Raw genomic sequence first — 25,258 nt, 5'->3', positions numbered from 1 at the left:
TGTGAAGCTATTTCAAAGGCATCCTCTGGGGCGGATCCCCTGGGGGGATTCCCTCCTCTTTGGCTTTCACAGAGGTATGACAGAGGAAGATAGTTGAGCTGCAGTTTCTTATTCTTCCTTCTGCTCTTTCATCCGTTTTTATCTGCGGGATGTGTCTCCAGTTCCTCTGTGACTCACTCAGTACTGAGTGTTTTGTCAGTGATTAATATTTATTTGTTTTCCAGCCTTCACCACATCAGAGATTTTTTTTATTCTACTATGCTGTGCCATTCAGGCACATGGGGTCTTGTGGTGCGTCATTACACATGATGCAATGGATAGTTTGTGCTTGGGATAGTAGGCTATATCCTGCTTCGTCTTTAACCCTCCAGTGATATCCTTTGTATGTATGTTCAAATATAGAAAACTGTAGACAGGTTCATTTTTTGTAATGTATTTACAGAGACTATTGTAAGAACCAAACAGCTTGTAAACATTGAAAACGAAAAGATGCCACCAAATAAACTGTTAAGTAAATTTTATTTGGGAGTAACTATGGTTACGAAAAAGGACCACAGTTTCTGTTTCTGCTGGAGGCAATTCATGCAGCAGCTTGCTGCTGTATTTATATACTGTATTTAAACCCTACATGTTGATGTACATAGACTTACAATCTAAGCGGTAACAAAGTAATACAAAACAATATTTAAAATGCACCATTATATTCTGACTCGCGTTATCTATTGTTTTGGTGTTTGTATCTTCCTTTTTATTTATTGATCAAAGAAAATGTACAGTAATTCAGGTAATATAACAGCACGTAAAACCAGAACTTTAATGACATTAGCACAACAGGCGTATGTAAGATAAATGAAAATGAAAAAGATACATTCCTTCGTGCACTGAGGTATATGAATACACAAAAAATGTCTTATTCAGTCAGAGGTTACAGGGAAAAAGTTTCCATAATTTTCCAAAGGCTTTTTACTCTTATAACTTGAGTAGAGGATTCAGTTCTAGGAGAAAAGATGAAAGTTTAGGAGTTGTCTCCATATATCCAGTCTGATTCAGTGGCGTGCCATCAATTTGTGACGTGTTTTGTCATTTTCAATAGTTGCATTTTGTACCACCAATGAGGAAGCACTGTCTAACAACGCCTGGCCAATAGGAGCAAGTTTCTAAAGGCAGTCACTTCCGGCCGGGTCATCCCCATGAGTGGCAGCAGTCTGGTGCAGATTTCCCCCTAAACTGCCCTCACCACCAGGCACTTCTTTCGTTTCTCCACCCCTCAGCGTGGAGAGGGAAGTGAAAGCAGCGACAGCGACTAATATTATTTCTCTTTTTTCGTTCTTCTTTTTTCCTCTGAAACTCACTTCTTACCTCCGCAGCTTATATTTTTGCTTTACGAATCAAATCCAGCAAGAGGCGCTCGTCAGCCACTCCGCTTCCATCCACCTCCCCCTCCGTTCAGTCCATTTTCCCTCTCGGTGTTAGCTAGCAAACTTACCCGGGCGACGCTAACTCTTGTCCCTCCATCTGCTCGCCGACATGCCGGAGTACCTAGACGACCCGTCTGTGCTCACCAAGGACAAGCTGAAGAGCGAGCTGCTGGCCCACAACGTGGAGCTGCCGAGCGGCAACCCGAACAAGGACGTGTACGTGCAGCTGTATCTGAAGAACCTGACCGCTCAGAACAAGAAACATGTCACCGCCACCACTCTGGACGCCTTCTCCAGCGACGAGGAGCTGCCGCCGCCCGTGGTCTCCAACAGAAGCCGCTCATCCGGCAGAGTGAGTTTAGTTATCCGTGTCTGAGTTAATGTTGATCCCATCTCATGTGCAGAAGCTGGCGCAGGAAGCAGGAGTGTGCTTCAAGTTTCTCTAACTTAACTCAAAAAAAGTGGATTTGTTTTCTTTGGGCTGCATAGATCTGTGATTTACTGTATTCATATCCCAACCAATCATTATCAACTGATCACTTTTAGATTAATCGATTACTCATAAGTAGGGCTGAGTCTAAGCCTCCAAAATACTGACAGATGTGAGCAAATGCTTCAAACTACTTAAAATGTTTGACCGTAATGAAATAAACCTCAACTGCTAAATGAATCAACTGTTCCTCTCAGTTTAAAATTACATCTGTTGATCAATGAACATCATTTGACTCCATCATCTACAGTTTTTTTTTGGGTGGAGGGTCAAGGTCTAGGTCCCATCCCAAAAAAGTTCAGTTGTTGCTTCTTGTACCACAGCTGGAGACAGAACTTTCCTGCTATAACATGCTGGAGGAAGTTGTAAGTAAAAACAAAACTATAGCAGCCTTACATTTCTGTACTGATAGAAACAGGTTTTTTTTTATCTGTACCTGTATCTGAAGAGGAGAGCGGGTGGAGTCTCTCTCCCTCAGCCAATTTAATCATTTTCTCTTTTACATGATAATTTAATCAGTTTTGGTTGGAGAGCATTTTGAGTGGACAGATGGAGACACTACTTTACCTGTTGCTGCATGAAGTGACACCCTGATGCAGAATCTGTTAAAGCACAGATAAAGAAGCTGATAGGTGTTTGTTGTTTTTGAATGAATGGATGAATGAATGAAGATGTTTCTGTTGATGAAGAGGGTGTCGGTTTCTCAGCATTCCTCAGTTGGTTTAATAACACTAACCCCCCCCCCCCAATAACTACCTCACAACCTTTTAACAGTTCACAGATTCCCCTCTAAAACCTGCTGACTTTCTGAAGTTGCTGGTTTTACATAGTAGTTACATGCTAAGCTCTCTCATATAGTTTTAAGACCTTTTCACACAGGCTTTAAAAACACTAGCCCTGCCGAGAAAAGAATTAAGGTGCCAGCTAAGAACAGGTTTTGTTATTTTGTGTTTATTAGATCAAATTTTAAGACATTTACATTTTGCCATCACAGATTACCACAGCCTAACTTCATGTTACTTCATTTGTTTGACTAATTAAAAAGAAAAAAATCCTCACATTTTTACACTTGTAATGAGATTATGTTCATTACTTTTATTTTTTCATTTTTACTACTATTTATTTAATGGTTTAAATAACAATTCAAACAGTCATTATTTCAGAGAAGTGACTTTCACATTAAACTTTTAGTTTTTAGTTAGTCTTTCTCAAAATTTATCTTTCCTTTATTTCAGTGATTTATTTGTTAATTTCATGTGAACTTTATTTAATTCTAGTTTTTCTTTATTCTTTTATCATTAGTTTTAAGTTTTGTTGATGTGTAAGTTCCTTGTTGACTAGAGACACCTCACCTGTTGGGTTTGTGGAGACACCAGGTGTGCAGCAGGGAGGGGGGGGTCTCGACATGATGAAGTAAAGGGTGGTGAATGAGAGATGACGAACAATGTGGGAGTGTATGTGTTTGTATCATTCTTTCACTGCTGCCTGTAGTGAAGAAAAACATGTGTACAGAAGTTCTGCTGCATATTTTCTTCATTCGTGTCTTTTCTTCTCTGAACGTTACGGTTTAGGATTTATTCAGAGCTCCCTGAGTCCGGTAAAGGTCACCTGACTGTTTGTGCTGCGAGGTGTGGACTGTGACGACCATCAATCTTTCATGAGTTTTCAGATGATGAATAAACACAACGCTGAGAGGGGAGAGGAAGCTCTTTGTGTGTGTGTGTGTGTGTGTGTGTGTGTGTGTGTGTGTTTCATAAATGGAACTTTGAATCTAAAATCTGTAAAGTGTGTGATATGACAGCGATAGTGTGAAGGGTGTAGTAAGAGGAATGCTGGGAAGTGGTGCACTGACCCTTCTGCGTTTGAACAGGAGCTCCATGCAGCATTACTGTCTGTTTACAGTCACCCTGTTTACTGTTTGTTTGACCAGACGCACCACATATTTAAGAACCATCAGTACACCCATCATCAGTGTTAATTGATTAATGTTTTTGAGGACAGATGCAATCTGACACTAATCTGTGGAGAAATGTTTTACTTCTTCACAGATGATTCTTGTCAGCTGCTCTTTGATGCACAGGTTCTGTCCTGCCATTTTTAAATACTTCTTTGGCAAAGTTTAATCTTTTGTGAGTACTGATTTTCTTCTTGTATGCTGTCTATAGAAGTTGCCTTGATGTAATGTCCGGATCAGTCACTGAAACACCTGTTAGCACAGATAACCCCTGTGTCAAGTCAGAAGCACTTACCTGTCTGGTTTTTTTTTGAATGCAAGGTTGCTTTAATAGCAAATTGTGCGTAGCATCATTTTTCACTGTTGCATTGAGGTTAATCAGTTTTGTTGTATAATATTATTATTGTTAGGCAGTGTTTGGACATAACAGTTAACTGCATAAAGGGACACTTTATGATGATGGGATGAAGTTATTGAGGTTATCTTATTTTGGAGAAATAATAATTTCCTTTTCTTTGATTAATCGTTTAGTACGGTGGCCCAGAGAGCTCAAAGCACTCCATCTTAAGAAAACACATGCAAACAGACAAAACACAAACAAATTCAGAAAACATCTTCATCCATTTGACAACACGTGCTGCAAATACTCACAACACAACGGAAGTGTTTCCAGGCGACAAGTGATGAACCCGGCTCGGGCGCACTTGTTGTTCAATGCTTTTAAATCCAAAAGTCACAAAGCATTGTGTCCGCTGGAAACACCTCAGTTGTGCTGTGAGTATTTGCCGTTCATGTGTTAAGTTGATGCAGATGTTGTCTGACGTTGTTTGTGTTGTGTCTTTTTGCATGTGTTTTCTTAGGTCCAACCGCAATGCAACAACAGTGAAAAATGACGCCACGCACATTTGCTGACTAGACTGCCTCAGATTGGAGAAACTGGAACCAGCAAATATTTGACATGTGTTTTCGAAAAATGTCAAAATTATTTGGCTTTGACTTCTAGGGACTAAAAGTCAGGATATCTCAACATCTGCACTGATCTTGAACATGCTTTTAAAACAGCTGGCCCTCTCTGCCTGCTTCAGAAAATAATCAATGGTTAGTTGATTAATCTATTTGTCAATCGACAGGAAATGCCGGTAGTAACTCAACCCAAGCTGTTCAGACTCTATTATATATTATACTGTTTGGACACAGGTCAATTGTTGGTTACTAGGAGCCAATAAGTCATAGGAAGACAGGCAAGAGGAGGTTCATGCTCATTAGCTGAAAGCCTCGAGGTTTTTAAAGGTGTTATCAGTGTGAAACTCCCTCCTCCTGAAGCTTCAACAATGCCTCATAAGTCTGTAGCTGCTCCTCCCTGGAGGACAGTCACTGCAGTCAGAGTGGATTTACAGCAGGTACAATGAGTTCCTACAGTCACAGCTTTATAGAAAGTATCAACCCACTCTGTCCATCTGTAAGCAGCACAGGGTTTCCCCAGGAAATGTTTTAGCAGGGGTGGTGAGTAAACTAGATCCTGATGCATCTGGTCTCAAGATCACTCTAGATGACAATCTGCACGTTTGCACGAAGCACCTTAAGTTTTCTACTTAAGTAATAGCACTTATGATTTAATTTGTCCATAGCTGAAAGTTTCCTTAGTTAAGGAACAAAGGTAAGGCATTTGCAGCAGTGAAAGAGATTTTACAACCATAAACTCAGTCACGTTGCAGATAAGACTTAAGTTGAGACCTTTTCCTTACTTTGGTCACTAACGGCTTAACTGACTTCAAATGATTCCTTACGTATAAGACTCAGATGAGGAGTAAACCTTAAATACTTAAGTGAACATTTTAAGGATGAAAGTAAGGGTGTTAAGTGTAACTGTTTTACTTTAAGGAAACCTTAACTTAACAGACTTTAATGAAAATCTTAACTTAAGGTGTTTTGTGCAACCGACCCCTGGTATTTATTGTGTGAAATAAAACCTCTGCACTTTTGCCTGAAGTCTGAGATTTTATTTCCAAAGAGTGTAATAATAAGTAATAATCCTGATTTATTCTATATGTTCAGGATTGTCCTCTTGAGTTCTGATTTGATACTTGTAGAAACTGACCGGTGAAATGGATGCATTTGTGACACTGATAGAGGAGTGTGTTTCTGTCTGAATTTAGGATTTGGTCTCTTCATTGAGGAAATACTTTGCTCAGGAACAGGACTCGCCCAGACTGCCAACGTGTGTGTGTGTGTGTGTGTGTGTGTGTGTGTGTGTGTGTGTGTGTGTGTAGAGGCCGTGGAAAGACGCAGCTCGTGTGTAATTAGTTTGTCCTTGGCTGTCTAAGCTACTGTAGTGTTGTGTTGTTGAGGCTGTTTATCTTGTGAAACCTGGTGATTGTGGGCTGCAGGTATGAGTTGCAGGTGGAGGGGGGCACGCAGCACAAAAACCCATTCCTGACATTTTTGAAATAGCTGACGCTTTTCAAACTGAACCCTCAAGTGTATCTCATGCCTGAAGTTTCCCTCCTTTATCTAACACAGTCTGTGCTGAGAGGAGCGAGAGGAATTAGTTGTGAGGCGTAAAGAATGTGTGACACAAGTAACACAGAGTTGTGGCTAATCTTAGTAGAGTCAATTATGGCCAACCACACACGCTCCATTGTTTATCAGCCAGGCAGTGAGTTACATCATGCAGCCACGGGTCCTGGCATGTCTTGCCCTCCGACTACTCCATCCACGCTTTAGTGCAGAGTTGTAAAGGAAAGTCTGACGGTGTTTGTAGTGAGTTTACTCCACAGAGCTGCACACCGAGCCAAGCTGTGAGCTCAGAGTTCAGTTATGCCTTTAAAGGCCAGGGTGTGGTCTTCAGAGAATGGAGTACTGGCCGCTTCTCCCCTCCTTTTTCTTCTCCCAGCCTCTCTAGCTCAGGCTGCTGTGATTATGAAACAGTCTGGCTCAGGTCCAGACCAAACCCTGCTCAGGGCCCACTGAGAGCCAGACACAGCAAGGCAGCCTCTCACATTTAGTAAATGCTGCGAACCGTGGCAGCACCTCGCCGCTGAAACTGAGCACATCGTCTTTGCATTCCTCACATTTTCCTCTGCTTTGTTGCCAGATGAATGAATTCAGAGCGTCTCTTTAGACCCTGATGTCCACTTAAAGCCCACAGTCACTGTAGACGGTGCACTTCTGTGGTGTTTCTGCCTGAAGGTGCTGCTCCACCTCCGCTCACTCCTCTGCTCAGCTGGGCTCAGTCCGACAGCAGAGGGGCTGATAGCTGCAATCTAGTAATATTTCTATATGAATGCCTTCCACAGACACACAGCCTGGCACAAGAGTTGTAATCTGCTTTCAATGAAAGTAAATAAGTAATGACCTGCCTGCATGTCCCTGACACCCCAACATAGCAATCTACACACCAAAGAATTAAAGTGAAGAAGATGAAGTAAGATTAAACTTGAATCCAACTGGCTTCTTCATTATCTACCAAGCTGCTTTCAACACATCAGCATGCATCTAAACCTTCCTCCAGTTTCTTTTTTTGTTCTTTATTAGTGACTTTTCATAACAAAAACCAATGAGACGAAGGGCACATGTCATGGACAGACATTGAAATGACAACAAAAACAATAAACGAAAAAAATATGGTGTGTGTGTTTGTGTATGTGTGTACTTTTCAAGGTTTATGTGTGATGTAGTCATATGTATCTGTCTTTTGTGAGAGGGTGAAAAGGAAAGTATAGTGACAATAATGATGTAATATCAGTATAACCGTAGGGAGAATGTAATAGAAAAAAAACTTATGATATCTGCCAATGTAGTAAATAAAAAAAAAAAAATGCTAATATGATAATATTAAAAATAGTGTAGAATAATATGACAATAGTGTGGTGGTGTTATGACAGAATACTATGTATTATTTATATAATATAATAATTCTAAACGTGATATTATAATAATATACATTAATATAATATACATTATTATATTACATAACAATTATAATTTACCAATGTGAAGTTTCGTAGTAATGAGTGTAGAGGTCAGTCTACTGTCTCTACCGTCTCCCTATAATTTCAAACCAACCTTGTATGTTGTTGTTGTATTCTGTGGATGTGTCATGAATAGAGGATCCAGACACTGGAATAAACTCACTCTTGAAAATTCTGTGTCGGGGGACAAATAAATCACAAGTAAAATTAAGAGGCTTTGACCCACAGGCATCAGCAGATGCTTTGCCTCATGCTCTCCCAGGATTCACTGCAGCCTCTGCGGGGGTCTCTGTGCATTAGTCTGGACTTCAGCAGGGGGATCGCAGCTCAGTCAGACTGAGACCAGGTTGAGATCAGGTGACTGAGTCGGCCGGCTGGGGATCCACCTCCTCACTGTGTTTGTTTCATTAGTTCATTGAACTTGATTCCAGAACTCCGCTGGTTTTATTTCTGTGAACCACAGCCTGATCTTTGTGTTGATGAGGTTTACCTACTATCTACTGGTCTACCAGCTCAATTTCTGTTTTAGATTGTACACAACTGTTGATGTTGGCAAACTGACTGCACGCGTGTAGAACACATCGGCATACATTAGGTTTGATATCCTGCCCCAGCAAACACCCAGTGTAGTACAGAGGCACGTGTCTGTGTCCACTTCCCTCCTGTAGTCCATGTACACCTTGGTATGGATAATATCAGGGACATCACCTGCTCCAGAACAGAAACTCATGAACACCATTGAGTTCCTTTTTAGACTTTTCTGCAGCAAGGCTCTATCATTTGAAACTCAGATGTTTGGAAACACGGCAGCATGTGTAACTTGTAAACTGACATCACGTTCAGGGAAAGCATTTCCTGCACACTGACTTTGTTCACTCAGAGGCTGAGTGAGCCAGGGAGGAGACACAGGGCTTCTTCATCTCAGAGGCCGCTGGCTTCAAACACACTGTAATTTCCTGTAGGCTGGAGTATGAGGTGCGGCTGCAGCCCAGCACGTTGTTTACTCTCTGAGCATCAATCACCTGCAGCAGCTGTCTCTCTGGCTTCACTTCATTTTAGAAGATTGAAGGAAACTGTTTTTTCTGGTTCTGTTTGTGTACTTGAACACATCGCAGATGTGCCTCCACAGATCTGTGTAGAGATCATGAATGAAATGAAGCAGCCAACTTGCATCTTTTTATCAGGCAGCCTGGTAAACAGGTTTCTGTAACTGTTTGAAAGTTCACAGCTTTTCCTTGAGAGAGAATGAATGTGTCCAGCTGAAGGTTCACAGGAGGTGAACAGGTAGACACACACCTGAGGGTGTGAACTTAGCACTTACTATCTTCTCCTCTTTTTTGCTTCCCCCTCTCAACGTTTGGGATCATCCCACTGCTTCCTCTAAGATGGAGTTTTAGCAGCAGGGGTCAAGCATGCCTGCACAAAAATGTGTTTTCTTTTTTTCGTGTATGCGCAAAATTCTTTTTGTGCAATCCCGCCCGCACCACAAGAGCTCTTCAGGCCTCAGTACATACAGTACATCAGTGCAGAGCAAATCTCTGTTCATCTTTGTAGAAATGGTTTTAATCTCTTGGTCTGTTTGTTATGGAGAGGGGGGACACATCTGTGGATCATTCAGCTGCTGGTAAAAACCTGCCGAGTGTCTGGTTCCTCTCCTCTCTCCTGTCCTTGTTTCCTCTCTCCTCTCCTCTCCTCTCCTCCCTCCTGCCTTCTTCTCTTTCTCCTCTCAGAGAAGACAAAATACTGAGATGGTCAGATTTCTCCGTCCTCTTCAGGATCAGAGGGGAAGTCCTCATTGTCAGTGTGTGTTTGTCTCGCATGTGAATAGAGTGCTGTCATGTCGTAGTAGTCGCTGCACAAACAGCCCATACCCACGAAACAAAACTGTGTCGTCTGACTTTGATGTGATTACTTGCTGATTACATTGCCTGAGGACCAAAATAAATCTATGGTAGTGCCTGACTCTGACCCTGCTGAGTACAGCTCATCACGCCCTGTCGTCATCCCACAGAAAGCCACCAGGAAAACAGACAAGGTTCCGCCAGAGGAGCTGGATGTGACCATGCTGACTGACGAGGGCCTGAGGGACGAGCTGCTCAAACACGGAGTGGACGCGGGGCCGATTGTGGGTGAGTGTTCACATTCACAGAAACAGCAGCAGGGTCATATGAGAGTAAACACTGAGGTGTCACCTGCACTTTGCATACACACACACACACACACACACACACACACACACACACACACACACACACACACACACAGAGGGATGTGGTGTGCTGGTTCTGCACTCTCCACACAGATGATGGAATTCACATGTGGCTTTCACATGTTAACTAACAGCACACCATGTTTGACCCACTCTGCAAGTGAAGACAGTGGATCAATGTGTTGGTCAGTTAGTTTAACATAGCAGGACACACATACAGTATCTCTGCTGGAATTCAAAAAAACAACTCGGTCTCAAATAACAGTTATCACAAACAAATAAAAGGCAGCTCACTAATACATTTAGCACAGCACTAATTCATGCACCACTCTGCTCACCCACTTATTCACTACTTACAAAAGCTTCTACTTTGCAGTTTTTCTCTCAGTGTTTAAGTTCTGTTGATTTAATGAAGCACCTGCAGACAAAAGCAGCAAAGTAGAACCACCTATCATTCTGTTCCATTATTAGCTATTTGTAGCTTTGCTATTACTACATAGCTAATGTTAGCATTAGCAGCTGTTTACTTAGAAGTCTAGAAGAAATAATGAGTTCAGCATCAAACTTCATTCCTTCACTCACCAACAGCTGTCTCCAGAGGTGGAAACAAGCACCAATGTTAACTCGTCTTTATCACGTCTTTTCTTCTACTGAAGTTAGCATGCTAACTAGCTAGCTCCAGACCAGCTCATCACGTTCCGATGCCAAGCCACAATAGCATCCAGTCTGTCCTGAAGACGTAGCACTGCTCAGAGGACGTATTCTAGCCTCTTGCCTCGTAAACGCAACAATGGCCGTAGCTCTTGTCAAGCAACAAACACTACCACCTGCTCCCCACAAGACACCACAGAAAACTTACAAATAGCCCCTTTAAAAAGAGAACCGTTGCTGTCACACAGTCTCTACAGCAGCGGTACTAGGACATCTACAGCAGAGGCTTTTGGGTTGGTAAAGCTGCAGACATGATTATATATGGCTGATCTTTCTATAATTATACTTAGCATACTTAGTCTTATACATTAGCACTAATATCACCTCATACCAAAGACAAAGTGATGTTGCTTAGGTTTACATTGCTGTGATCAGTCTGCTCAGTGACTGAATAACACTGGGCTGACAGTTGTTCTTCCACTTCTTTAGATTTGTGAGATTCTAGATATTTTCAAATATATATATTTTATATTTTCATATATATATATATAAAAACCTGCCACACTGAGCTCCAGATGTCAGTTCCTGATGACACTGATACCCAAGAACAAAATATTATGCACTCTTATAGCCGTGTCTCTAATGTGCAGTTGTCAAAGAATTGGAGGGACAGCCCACGTAGACACAGTCATGTAGATGCGAGTGTGTGTTGGGTTGAGTGCAGAGCAGACGTGTGGATAAACAGACGTGTACACCGACAGCTGACCGCAGCTGTTGCTTCTGCTGCTCTGCCAGTTAAGAGGAGGTGTAACACAGAAAACATGAGAGTGATGAGATGGTACTAAAGCATAAATAACAGTAAATAAACAGACTGAAGGGAAATAAAGAAAGCAGAAGATTCTTCTTCTAACCCTCTGAGGCCCACATTCCGTTTTTTCATACCTTTTGTGTTTTTCCTTATAATGTTGTCATTTTTAAAAGTTTCACTAAGTGCTTAACAGGTCCAGAATCAGCACAACCTCAGCTAATAAAATGTGTCACTCAATGACTTATTTTCAGTATAATAGGAGTTAATAGCCCATAAAACAAGAAAAGCCCATAAAGCGGTCTAAACATACAAAGAGGAAGCAGCAACGCACCAGGCAAACGGCTTTTCTAACTTTTCATGTTCATCAACTGAAGTCATTGACTCACACAGACAATCAGGGGCATGTTAGAAAATGCTGATTCTAGTTTAAAGTGAAGAAACAGCATGTCTGTAGCTCAACCGTTGAGGAGTTATGATGCTCTAAAGACAACGTGAAATTTTCTGGAGCGTATACGTGCCCATGAGCTTCAGAGGGTTGAGATGATGGATGTAAATGCTGAAAAGCCTCTAGATGAAGTTTGACTCGTTTGTACGCCACTAATCAGTCAGAGTATGAAGGTGCCACTCAGGATTTTCTAGCCTGCGGCTGTTCTGTGGTCACACATGTTGGCACAAAGAATTAACCACAGCACATCTGTAACAAATAGTTAGATAAATGACTTAATTACACACACACACACACACACACACACACACACACACACAATGACATCATCTTGTACTGATTTGATGTAATTTCTCCCTCTGCTCCTCCTCCCAGCGTCCACCCGTAAACTGTATGAGAAGAAGCTGCAGAAGCTGCTGGACAATGGTCCTGTGCAGCCGCCACAGCTGGTTCTCACAGAGATACAAGTCAACCACAACGGCAAATCTGAATCAGACCTGTACAGTGACAAGGAGGACGGTAAGATCAGTGTTATGTACACGGCTGTGGCAGATTAAAGGATTAGTGTTTGAATATAAAATGAGATCTGTGTGTGTGTGTGTGTGTGTGTGTGTGTGTGTGTGTGTGTGTGTGTGTGTGTGTGTGTGTGTGTGTGTGTGTGTGTGTTTTTGTTCCTGCCGGAGGGATATCTGATATTATGTGTTGTCCCACTGGAATAGTGAGTTTGCTTGTTGCTGCCTGCTAACAACATTTGCATTTACATTGACAACCACAAAGCAAACTCTGTTCTCAGTTCATTTCAGCCAACTGTGAAAACCAACTTGCAGAGACTGAAAACTGAATACTCTCATGTTGTGGCATGAAAGGTTTTACTTTTATATCATCTGAGTTATAAGAGTCAAATCATTACATCATGAGCTGTGTTGTGAAAAAAAATCAAACCTATAAGACTGACAATATAGAAATATGGAGATCTTGAAAGTTTTATTTCAGTTCAGTTCAATTTTATTTCAGTCCTTGAACGCCATATCTCAGTAACGCCTTGACAGAACTTCTTGTATATGTAATATGGCAAAAACATTCACTTGGACTCAACGACAAACTGATTAGATTTTGGTGGTCAAAGGTCAAGGTCAGTGTGACCTCAAAACACCAATACTCGAGACTTCACACAGCAGTTATGACAAAATTTCACACAAAGGGTTCATATTTTCTATGACTCTGGATAAATGTATTCTGGAACTCTATCACAAGGAGGTGATAATAGGTGAATTTACCAAGTGAACTACACATTCTTAATTCATTATCACAACTCTTCCACAGGTTTACCCTTCTAACAGATGTGTATCTTCTTTTTATATTGGTTCTAACCCTTGCTTTTTTTTTATTTTAGATATTTGCATTATGCAAACTTCAGAAATGTATAGGTGAATGATTTATCAAGCAAGTCTTCATGTTGATTTTCACTGAGCTGAAATGAACTGACGTGAGAGTAATGTCTTCCTGGAGGGGAAGAAGTTAACATAAGAACCGGCACTTTATTTTGAAAAACTATAATGACACTAATGCTAAATAATAATTTGTTTTTATAATTAAAACATGTTCAACACATCTATGTCGTCTGTAGAGATCCATAATTAATCGAAATCTCAATATGGCCAATATCCAAATCACAGGAGCTGCAGTTTTTTTGATAAAGGTAAAGTGTTTGTGTGTGTTTCGTTAGAAGTGACACCAGAATCAGAGCCTGTGGCAGATCCTGAACCGGCTCCGCTGGTGGAGAGACCGGTGAGGAGCCGAGGGAAGACGCCGGTCACCACCCGCACCCGCAGCAGCCAGCACCACACGGTAAGAAACAGCCTCTCCACCACTGACAGTGAAGCTCATCAGTCCACACGCCGTCACATGGCAACACGTCCTAGCTCTGCCTGTGGAACTGTGAATGGAGACCACGATAGAAATACTCCCGAGTTCTCCAGTCTATATGTGTTGGTGTAGTTACCTGAGCTGGAGAAATGTTTGATACAGATGTGAATGTGTGGCTGACAACAAACTGCAGTTGTGCTGCTTTCACTGATGTCTGTGGAAGCTGTAGTTTGAAGTTGACAGAGTTATTCTAGTCCAAATATAAATCTGAGTGACAGAGGAACTGGGGATGTAACGGTTCACATATCTGTGCCGTGCTGTTCGGTACAGGATGTCCGGTTCAGTTCACGTTGTAATGCAAATATAATCTATCTTTAACCACGCTCATGTTCTACTACGTATTAGAAAACAAAGGGTTAGGCAGAAAACTAGACCACTGGACCAAGACTGTCTGAGCAGGAGGGTCTCTCTCTGCAGCTGAAGGGATGATAGCAGAGCAACAACAGGATTCTTTGACAATAGATTTGTAATTTTAGCTTGACTTCAAAAGCACAACTACAACAAAGTCTGCTATGTAATCAACATAATTATGCAAAAGTCATTTAGTAACCATAGTAACATAACATGCTGGTGCATCAGTGTGAGTGTGGAGGTTTCCAATAATAAATGAGAGAGTGCAGAACAGTTAAAACACTTGTGTGTGTGTGTGGGTATTTGCAGGTCCTCATTAAAAACTGAGTGAAGTGACACACAGTAACTATCCCCCACCCCACGAACACTCACTCTAATTGGCTGTTCTGGTCAGGGATGGGATTTGATAGCATTTTATGAAATCTGAATCCACTTATCAAATCTTTTAAAGTTAATTGTTGTGGCTTAATGAAGACGTCTGTCGGCTAGATAAACGTAATGTTTTTATTTCACTGTACAGTCATTGTCTTAGAGCTGCTCCTGTGAGGAGTTGCCACCGCGGTTCATCATCCGCATATTTGGTTTGGCATAACTGTTACACAAGATGCCCTTCCTGACCAACCAGCAGAGTAACAGTAATAAAAACCTGTTTCAACTAAATTCTTCTAATGACATTAATAACACAATTAGTCGCTTCAATTGTGATTTAGGGAGCAACTATCAGACAAACATGACTCTGACTCAAAAAACCTGAAACATGGACGTTCTGCTGTGCTGAAGGGCTGTAGTCACTGATCTGTGACTTTCATTAACCTCGTCCCTACTCACTCTTCCTTTTGCTGCGTAGAAGATAAAGTGAAAACAAACAGTGAAAGTGAGAGCGAGAGAGAGAGAGAATTTCAGTATCTCCAAGCACTCCCCCCCCCCCCGAGGCTGAGCCGAGTGTGGAGCAGGTAAGCTGGGGTTTGATTCTGCAGTTTCCTCTGACACTGGGCACAGGAAGCGGTTTTTCATTGCACTGGAGAGCAGTCACACCCAGCTCAGTGTGAGCCTGGAGGTTCAGTGTATCAGTGCTGCTGCTCACTGCATGTCAGACTCAAAGCACATGATGTGGATTAGCTGCTGCCATGCACATGCTGGGTGCTTCACACACTGATTTTCTCCTGATCCCTGCAGCTCTGACGGCTGTTCTTTACCTCCATCTGTTCCTTTGCTTTTCTTCTCATGTGTGACATCCACACAGTTGTTAATGTAATTGGAAAATCTGGACAAAGGAGCCCTGAAAAATGTTCTTATACTATTACTATATCATTTAACTTTGTTTCTGTATTGTAAGAAGTACAGTGTGAATTGCCGCTGCAGAGAAATGGCAGTGTGAAGTCATGGGTGTAAATCCAGCAGTGAGCTGTTAGCGTCTCAGCAGCTCCTCCTGCTGTTCACATGGTGAACGCACACCTGTTGAACTGAGACATGAAGAGTGGTCAGCAACCAACCAGATCTGACGTGTGTGTGTGTGTGTGTGTGTGTGTGTGTGTGTGTGTGTGTGTGTGTGTGTGTGTGTGTGTGTGTGTATCAGTGGGGGGTGTTGTTCATGAGGACAACTGCAGTTGGGAAGAGGTTTTGGTCTTGATGGACTGCAGCCTCCTGCCAGAGGGGAGTGTCTCTCTAAGAGTTTGTGTCCAGGGTGGGAGGGGTCGGCTACGTAGTAGTTTGCCATTTTGTAGTGCCGCCGGAACGTATAATGAGAATTACAGCACCCTAAATAGCGAACTCGTAGTATAATGCATCATGACAACCGATGGTCACTGATCAAGCAATATATACCATCATGCATTGCACTCACGCTGAAAGACAGAAAAACGGTGCAGAGAAAATGACCTGTCCGAAAGTGTTTTTTCCTTTTACCAATGAGCTCACTGTGTAGTCCTCTACATAGAACTCCCTGGATAGTGAGAGGGAGGAGGGAATGAGCGAGTGATTTTTGGCACAATCCTGGAGGGTCCTGGACTATGGACCGCAGATCAGTCGAAAATGTCTAAAGATGACAGAAAAGGCCGTGTCAACACGTCAATTTTGAACGTGTGAAAGGCGTTTAAATTCGGGTGCTACCACTTTATCAATTTCTGAGGGGAAGCAATTCCCATTCAACCTACTTATGAATTGAATTTAGGAATATTGACATTATTAATAATAATATATAAATAATGTTGACATCATTAATGTCATTTTTATAGGCTACTACTTATTGAGAAAAATGTAACTTCAATATCATAATTGACATATTCATGTAATGTCTGTTTGTCTAAGTGCCACTAGATGGCAGTATTAACAAGCTCAAATTCACCGCTCATCATGTTGAATTGTCTAAGCTTGTCTTTCACGTTTCAGTGATTTAGTCAGGAGTATTCAATCACCTTCACATATGGGCCTGCTTTTTCTGGACTGAAAGTAATGCTGATAAAAATGGGTCGAAAGTCGCACACTGGTATTTTTATTGTCTGCTGATATGTGCACCATGTGTGTAGAGATGGATGAGGAGCATGAGGAAGCGCCTGTCCTGAGAGTGAAGCACAGACCTCGGGGGTTTATCCCATGGAAAGGTGAATACTGTGCTTCACAGACATGTATGTGCAGCTGTGCACACATGCAGCTCTTTCTCCTCAGCTGCTTCACACGTTCTTCTGTCGGCTACAGCAGCTGGAACGATCTTCACTCTGCAACTCTCATCTTCACTTCTTCCTCTGTCCTTGTTGTCTGCTTCACACTTCTTCTGTCTGACTTCTGTCTCTCTCTCTGTCTGTCTCCTGGTCTCTGTGTCCCAGCAGATAGTGCCTGAGGATCTCAGGCCTGTGTTGCCAGATCATGTCCAGTTAGAGTCTGACAAGAGGGTTCGCCACAAGTCAGGGAGTCCAGCTCGGGCTGAAGCCCGCTCCACCTGGTCCAGATGTGTTCAGGTAGCTTTAGTCTATGGCAGCTGTTTGTCCTGTCGCTGATCTCTGCATGGACTCACTGGCCTGTTGGTTCTGTGGTGTGTCTGTCTGAAGAGATCAGTGCTCCCCTTCAAAGATTCACTGTTTCTTGTCATCTGGTGTGAAAGTGCACTGAGGGTGGGCATGTGTCAGCAAAATATGTGTATTATCCACAAGGCCGGTGGTCTCTAAAGGGGCACATTCACTCACTTCTCTGTCACGATGAAGAACTAGCTCAGAACATCAAGAACCTTTGGGCTGGTTGGTGCTTCACCCCTCGGTGTCATTTATTGAGAGTTCTCAGGTTGGTCTGGTTTACTGATGTCGCATCCTCAGAGTCCAGCAGGAGAAACTCTGCCCCATCATGTGGGCCCCAAACTGAAGTTCGGTCCAGCAGTGAAGACGGCTGCAGAGGTCTGCAGAGCTGCTGGGAGCTCGCACTGGAAGGTGCCCCCACCTACTCATTTTCTTGAATTCAGGAAGACTTTTGAATTTGGGTGTAGCCTCACAGAGGGAGGGAAAAAGTAAAATACTTGAACAGTCATGACCTGTTTGAATATTTCACCCTGTGGTCCAGCAGAAGGTGCCCTTCAAATGTCACCATCAACTTGACCTGCCTCTAAAGTGAGCTAATAAACATGTGACTAATGAAGTAGGACACTATAGAGTGGAGCCATGTTGTTTGGATCATCACAACATGGAAAAATATGTCACAGTACAATCTCAAGACCCATATCACACCAATTTGAACTAATTAATTAATAGTTCAAATTAGTTCTAACTAGGGCTGCACAGTTAATTCACGTATAATCAAAATCAATTTTTTTTTTGCATATCACACAGCTTTAGTTCTAACTTAACTTTTTGAAATGGTGACAGCCGTACTGGACGACCTCCACTGTATTTATTGAGTATTGATTCAGCACAGCTATGAACCAGTGACCGGTTGGTTCATAGTAGCTTAGACATTGACAGCACTGTGTCTGCCTCTATGGTTGATTGTACAAATAGACTTTGAGAATGTCTCTCCTCAGACATTCATAGTTTCTCACTGTCCAATCGCTGTGTAAAGTGATGTAATTGTTTCAGAGTTTCGCAGATTGTCAGATACTGTCCTTTTGTTAGATGCTCTCAGAAGCAGTTTATTGAAATCATACCGTGGCGTAATCAGCTCTGACTTGCGGATACAGTCTGTGGCTGCAGCTTATCTGTTGTGCCCTCCCTCCTTCTTTTTAAAACCTGTAGATCCACAGGGAAGAACTGGGGCTGGCTCGTCCCAAACACAGTAAGGATTCATCTGACAAGCCCATCGCTCTGCTCAATACCGCTCTGCTAGAGGTTAGCCTCCTGTCTGTCTGTCCTCTGTCTGAGCCACAATGTATTCCAGCGCACCGGCTACACTGTGTATGAACAGCTTCAGCTACATACAGCTTCTTTTTTTACGTCTCACATGTAGCTTTGTTTTTGTCCAACTCTTCACTGTCTTCATAGTTTTTAACTCCAAAATGCAGCAGCCACACATCTGCCTTTAGATTTGCCGGTGACTTCACTGGCACTAAGTTACATTAGTTTCATAAAGGACAAGAACTGATGTTACAGCTTATCCAGAACATCCAGAGCTTATCCAGAAAAAAATGCTTCAGGACTATGTTGCTTACCAAACTTATGTTGGGTTGGTTTGTGAGGGGGAAAAAACAGCTGCAGAGACAGTGATTAAGCTGAGGTTGAACGTGATGGCATGTCTGCCCTCAGGTCATGATATGGTAAATGTTAAAGTGCTGTAGATGTGTTATAATAATACAAGCTCATAAACATAAACACGTAAAGAGCAATTTAAATAAAATTTTCTAAATCCGAAAATGAAAACGTGTTGATGTGTTATAGTTACAGCATCCTGTTAACTAATGATTGAATTAATTGAATGATCCCAGCTACTTTTTGAAGTTTGGGAAAGACGGTGCGTTCTCAGGTCGAGACTCTGCATCAGAGGATGACCTCGGTGTAGACATCAGAAGAGAGAAAATCTGCATCCCTGCTAAAAAAATAAGCTTCAGGTCGCAGCTACAGAAGCCGTCACATCACCAACGTAGACATCTGCACTGGTTAAAACTTAACCATCATCTTTTCCATCATGTGACACAAGTGACTGAAGTGGACCAAGTGTAAGATTTCAGTCTGGATTCTGACTCATTTTCTTAATCTTCAGGAACCTGAACCACAGAGGTCTGCCAGGCTTTCATCCCCTCTGGTTCACCTCACCAGAGTCGAGCCACTCACCTTTAGACCCACGTGTAACATCTCACCCATTAAGCGTCAGGAGTCCCGCTGGACTGTGTCAGACCAGGTCTCTGCAGCAGGGGTACAGCTCCACTCAAACATCTGTGGCTGCTTTCAGTTCTGTCCTCTTTCTTCTCTCACCTCACTTCTCAGTGACACGTGTGTGTGAAAGCTGAATTGTTTCAGTGAAACATGAAGAGCATCTTGTACTTTATAGTTGTACTGATGAATGGGTCAGTTGTGTGTTTGTGTGCGTGCGTGCAGCTGTTGAGGGTTTGTGCAGGGACAGTTGTGTGACAGCTGAACTGTTGGCTGGTTAAACATCATTGACACACAAACACACACACTTTTTAAGAGCAGGAGGAGGAGTTTGTCCCTCCGGATGTCCAACTGGTTAAACAGCGGCAGCAGAAAATCACCAGCTTCCTGTCCACGTGCAGCCCTGTGAGGACACACAGCTACACACCCACACTGTCAGAGGGTGTGTTGGTGAGACAGGTAGACTGTTACGCTCTGTGTCACACTCACAGCGTGGTTCAGTAGTAAACATGGTGGTCACATGGTGAGAGATGTGTAATAGGGGGTCTGCACCTCACAAATACATGAAGAAGCTTGATACGTTCACTGATGAGATTCATTCATGAATCAGCTGTTTGCTCTTTCACTCTGCTCATCACTGTTGTTTTTGTGTGTAGGTGGAGAAGATCACAGCCAGTGACCAAAACCTGAAAGTGGATGAGAGTGATGTTCTGAAGGAGCTGTTCCCCAACGACATCAACAGTCCAACAGGAATCACGTGAGTAACTGATGACGCTGCTCTTCTCTGGTTCTCATGCTAAACAGACCAACCACAGGATCCATGATATTACACCAGAGCTCTTCAATTCTTTTTACTCTGAGCTACTTTGACAAAATAAAAGTCTTAAATTACTGGTTACATTTATTCACATATTGTATCAAAACACTCAAACTGATCTGTAAACCAAATCAGACGAATAAGATCATATCAACATCCAAAACCATCTGAAACTCACATTGGACAAAAACCTGAGTCATGATTCAGTCAGACCTGAACACACAGACATGAAAACACCACTGTAAATAATTCAATTCAATTTTACTTTATATGTGTAGCAAAAATCATAACAAACATTATCTCAAGGACGTGACGTCCATGAATCTCATTAGAAGCTCAACAGTCAGTGGTCCAGTCATAGTTGTCAGTTCATCAATAGTACATCACAAACAGGAAGTTAAAATTGATCATTCACTACACTTCCTTTTTTAGAAATGTAACATGGACAAAAAGAAAAGAAACAACGGGGCTCAAGTTGAAGCCCACTGTTTAACTCATACATTAGTTAAAGCTAAATTACTGCCATAAAGAACTAAAACCATCCGCTGCCTGAGGACTGTGAAGAAAACAATTCTTGTGATCTGTATTTATTCAGGGCAATTTGGTAACCATGGTAACGTGTGAAAGTCAGCAGGTCGGCGTGATGATTTTTTTTAATGATCAGTCAGAAAGTCAACAGCACGTCAACAGAAGTGTGTTGTCTATTTTCCCTCATTTACAACTTGAGTGAAACATGGTGACCACACAGTAACTTTCCGCCTTATAATAACCTACTTATAACGTACAAGACACCTGTTTCTACACGTCTGTCATTATTGATGACGGTGATGTCCAGTTACAGCAGCTCTCATAATTATTTATCTGTGATGTCAGAAGGTCAAGGTTCAGCGTGTCCAGTCACAGGAATCTGATCCTCTGTGGGTTCTTGTTAACAAAAACTGTCCAGTCAGTGAGTTTCACATCAGTCCATATGACTTCTGTTTACAGCTCTGTTTGTTTGTATAAAACAGACCAGAACTAAAGCACGATGATGGATCTATGTTTTTTATGTGGTCCAGACCACCCGAACCAAACAAGACAAACCTGTAAGATTCATTGTGTTTTCAGAAACAATAAGAGTTGACCTGACCGTCAGAAAACACTGACTCTAAAATCCTCGTCTCTTGCAGCGCCACCTGTCGGCGACCCATCCGAGGAGCGGCCGGTCGCCCGCTGAAGTCCAGTGACCTGTGGAACAGTGAGAACTGCCTCTTCTCCCCGAAAACCACCAAGACCAGCAGCTCCTCATCCTCCTACACAGAGAGCTGCACTGTCAACAGAGTCACCAGCCTGCCCCCCTCCACCCCCTCCACCAGCTTCACCTCCTCTACCTCCACCTCCTCTTTCTCCAACTCCTCCTCCAGGCTTTTGTCTGCAGCTCCCCCTGCAGGCCCGACCAAAGCGGAGCGCCGCGGCATGTCTCTGTGGATTAAGCTGTTCCTGCTCGCCATCGTGGCAGCGTTCCTGTTCTTGGTTTACCAGGCCATGGAGACCAACACCATCAACCCATTTGTAGGCTCAGACACAGATGTGGCCAGTAGCAGTGCAGCATAGAGAGCACAGGACGTGTCTGAAGGGAGAGAGAAGCTTGCTTATATTATTTCATTTTTTATAAGTGTGCATTGTAGCTATGTTGTTCACGGGTGCTGTGAAATGACCTCTGACATCAACGCCCGTTTGTTTGTTTCTTTTTCCTTCCTTTCTCAATCTGTTTTTACCGAATCCTGAGAGAGATTTGACAAAGCCATTTCAGTAACGCTTCGAGGATCTCCATGACACGTTGTGAAAGGACAGTACTGCATCAGCTGTTGTTGTTTTGGTCCACCAATTACCTCGCCGTCTGTGAGGTTACTACGAAGCCAGCCACTAATCAACTCTGAGAAACACAAACAGTAGATTTCATAGAAATAGGTGGACCTACTTTTTATTGCCATGGTGTGTGTGTGTGTTTGTGTGTGTGAGAGAGTATGTGAGTGAGTGTGTTTGTACTGAATGTGTGTGGTTCAGATGTATTTTTTTCACACTCTGCCTTAGTTTCTGTCTCTGTTGGTCATTAACAGCGTTGAAGATGGAGTTTGAACCTGTAATTTTGTTTTGTACTCGACCATCTTTGTTAATGAGACAGGGAGGCTCGTTATTATAATCCAAACGCTTCTTCTTAAACCCTACGCCAATATTTTCTTAATGTTCTCTTATAATGAATTTGAATGTCCCAGTGTATTCTACTTAATTATGTATTCACTGTCACAAATATTGAATATCCACTCAATAAACTACTATGTTGTTACAATGCCTGAAAGAGCATGTTATTCATCCACTATTAGTAACACTTTCTTTTTTTCTCAGCACTTTATTAGCTTTTGTTCATTTTACATTTACAGAGTAAACAGATCATTCAAACATTAAGACACAAACCTGTGTGAGGCTTCACTTCAGCTACATGCTCACAGTTAATGCTAATATGCTGATGTTTAGAGGGTATAATGTTTACCATGTTAACTGTCTTAGTTAAGCATGCTAACATTGGCTAATTAGCAGTAAACTCAAAGATAATTGAGGGTGATGGGAGGTATTATGTCATAAGCCTACGGAGGCAGAGAAAGGCAAGACTTGCAAATATTTTTTTATCCCGTAATCTTAAACTAACAAAGCTCTTTATCCCAAGATAATGAGATAACAAAAATCGTTTCCTCCTGATAATATCTCATTATCTCGGGATAACGCGCTTTGTTATCTTAAAATAATGGGATTAAAAAAATGTTTGGCTTCTGTACGAACTTAAGTATTTGTCACATAATTGACCTGATGATGGCGCTAGAGGAAAACTTAGAGGCTCACCAAAGTAACTAGAAACTGTATTTCATGGCAGTCCCTCCACTAGTTGTAAAGACAGTTCAGTCTGGACTGAGGCCACTGACTGACCCGCAGACCAACATCCCACTCATACATCCATAGAAACGGCTGTCATCAATTCCAGTTTACACTGGAATTATTTCTTTAGAACGGTTCAGACTGAGGCCTGTGGATCATCCAGAGTAACAGAGGTTTTGAGTTTTCATCACTGTAGGCAACACAAATGTGATTCTTTTCAGCTTAGTCATAATGGGAGGAGACAGACATGTCGGAGCCCGAAATCTCTAAACCTGGACACATAAAACCAAATCTAGAGCCACACCAGATATTTTATTATTACTATTATTATTTCTATGAATGGGCCCTTTAACTTATAACTCAGTTTGTCTATAAAGCTAAAGACAAATGCATATCAGGTAAGAGCCCAGACTAATTATAAGTTTTAAAAACCTGTTCAGTTTTACAGTGAAAAACAGCAAACCCTCACCTGAGATGTTTAGTATTTTTACTTGATAATTGATAACCAAATTTATCAGTCATTAATTTTCCCTCAAGTAAATGATGAATTAATCCACAAATCCTTTCCACATTACTCGATGCTAATGACTGACATTTCACTTCAGAAAATCTTTCTCTGTAGTTGTATCACGATAATCACTCTAAGTTAAGGCGAGAAATGTTAAACCTTACCCTCACATATGTAGATTTACCACCTGTTTACAGCTGTTACCTGTTTTTCCAGATTCATAGTCAAAACCGAACATGTATTTCTAGTAATAACAGAGAAACAAATCCTGAAGGCGGTGACAGACAAGGACACAGACCAAAGTATGACAGGAAATTTGGCTTTGGTTGTTCTTGTAAATCTTATAAACTACCTCACATATATATATAATATTGTTATGTCAAGATAAGAGTTTGCTCATAAGCTTCATACTTGCACGTGCAAAGAGTCAGAACAAAACACGTTTGTGTCTTTTTGGAAACTTCTGACTTTTACTCCACTACACTTAAAAGACAAATATTGTACTTTTGACTCCACTACATTTCTATGAAGTACTCTTACTTTGAAGCAGTCAGTGAATTAATTTTATTTTATTTTTTAAAAATGTGACAGACCATACACTGTGTTAATCACAGGAGAAAAACCAATCACAGCCAACTCCTCCACTGTCAGTCATGTTTGAACCTGTCAGTGTCCTTACGATGGTGACGTCAGATAAAGATGAGGCAGAAGATTCTTCACCAGAGACCTGATCTGATCTGAAGTCTGTGAAGGTTTAGAAATAAAGAAAGATTCATTTAGTTTACCACGACCTTACTTCATCACTGACTAAAAGAAAGAAATAGGAAAAAACAAAGGCTCCTTTTGTTTATTCAGTTGTGTTTCTATGACCATGTCTTCAGTCTTTGTATCATATTCTACAAGCTTTTTATTCTACAGGTTCTACAGTCAGTCAGAAATCAAGAACTCCAGTAGGCTACTTAACTCAAGTCAAAATCTGACTGAACAACTTTCACTGGTATTCAATCAATATTTGACCAGAAGGGTTTATACTGTGACTCAAGTAATGAATTTGTGTACTTTGGCCACCTCTGAATAGAACAGATAGAAATAAAACATAAAGTCTGAGGAAAATGATAAAATTAGAAGAAGTGAAACTTTTACTTTTATGTTTCTTTCCTTGTTTCCGCACAAACAGCTGAAAGACAGAGGGAGCACCTCTTCACTCATGCCTTATGTGCAACCGAGGGCACCCACTCACAGGTAATTCAACCAGGTGAGCAGTGACGTCACAAAAGTGATCATGTTAAAGGGGGGCTTCGCTCTCAGCCGCATTAGGTTGAGACAGGAATAGAAACAGCTGCCAATAGGTTGTCTAATCCACTTAATAACCCTCCCATGGTTTGTCATAGGGAGTGATTCTTTGTCATACAGTCATCTCTCCTCTATGTTTCTGACTGTCACACAGATATTTATTCAACGTCTTCAATAAATCTCTTCTGTTCGAGGAATTTTCCCTCAAGTTCCTACAAGCAC

General features: G+C 41.8%; 1 protein-coding gene across 7 annotated transcripts; it reads left to right on the top strand.

Moving 5' to 3' along the window:
* Positions 1 to 1,203: 1,203 nt before the first annotated feature.
* Positions 1,204 to 22,654, top strand: tmpoa (thymopoietin a). Of its 7 annotated transcripts, none has more exons than XM_087177245.1 (9): positions 1,204 to 1,770; positions 9,845 to 9,962; positions 12,322 to 12,465; positions 13,673 to 13,794; positions 17,049 to 17,186; positions 19,399 to 19,551; positions 19,830 to 19,967; positions 20,165 to 20,265; positions 21,495 to 22,654. In XM_087177245.1, exons 1-9 carry the CDS (start codon positions 1,528 to 1,530, stop codon positions 21,916 to 21,918), a joined length of 1,581 nt encoding a protein of 526 aa, XP_087033371.1. In that variant the 5' UTR covers positions 1,204 to 1,527; the 3' UTR covers positions 21,919 to 22,654. The 7 variants fall into 7 exon arrangements, with proteins under 7 accessions (XP_087033371.1, XP_023274522.1, XP_023274521.1 ...); XM_023418754.2 differs by lacking the exon at positions 17,049 to 17,186 and adding an exon at positions 18,438 to 18,530 and having other exon boundaries at positions 1,205 to 1,770; positions 19,399 to 19,536; XM_023418753.2 differs by lacking the exon at positions 17,049 to 17,186 and adding an exon at positions 18,438 to 18,530 and having other exon boundaries at positions 1,206 to 1,770.
* Positions 22,655 to 25,258: the final 2,604 nt, after the last annotated feature.

The sequence above is a fragment of the Seriola lalandi genome, unplaced genomic scaffold (genome assembly GCF_002814215.2).
Source record: "Seriola lalandi dorsalis isolate HSWRI2012SDOR001 ecotype SW California unplaced genomic scaffold, Sedor1 jcf7180002054584, whole genome shotgun sequence".
Lineage (NCBI taxonomy): Eukaryota > Metazoa > Chordata > Actinopteri > Carangiformes > Carangidae > Seriola > Seriola lalandi.
Note: the sequence above shows the minus strand (reverse complement) of the source record. Positions and strands in the feature narration are given on the sequence as shown.

Bases quoted from the DNA above. Each gene is read 5' to 3' on its own strand.
- tmpoa (XM_087177245.1), top strand. From the start codon at position 1,528: ATGCCGGAGTACCTAGACGACCCGTCTGTGCTCACCAAGGACAAGCTG. The intron at 13,795-17,048 runs GTAAGAAACAGC...GTGTCCCAGCAG, and splicing joins GCAGCAGCCAGCACCACACG to ATAGTGCCTGAGGATCTCAG. The intron at 19,552-19,829 runs GTACAGCTCCAC...TTTTAAGAGCAG, and splicing joins ACCAGGTCTCTGCAGCAGGG to GAGGAGGAGTTTGTCCCTCC.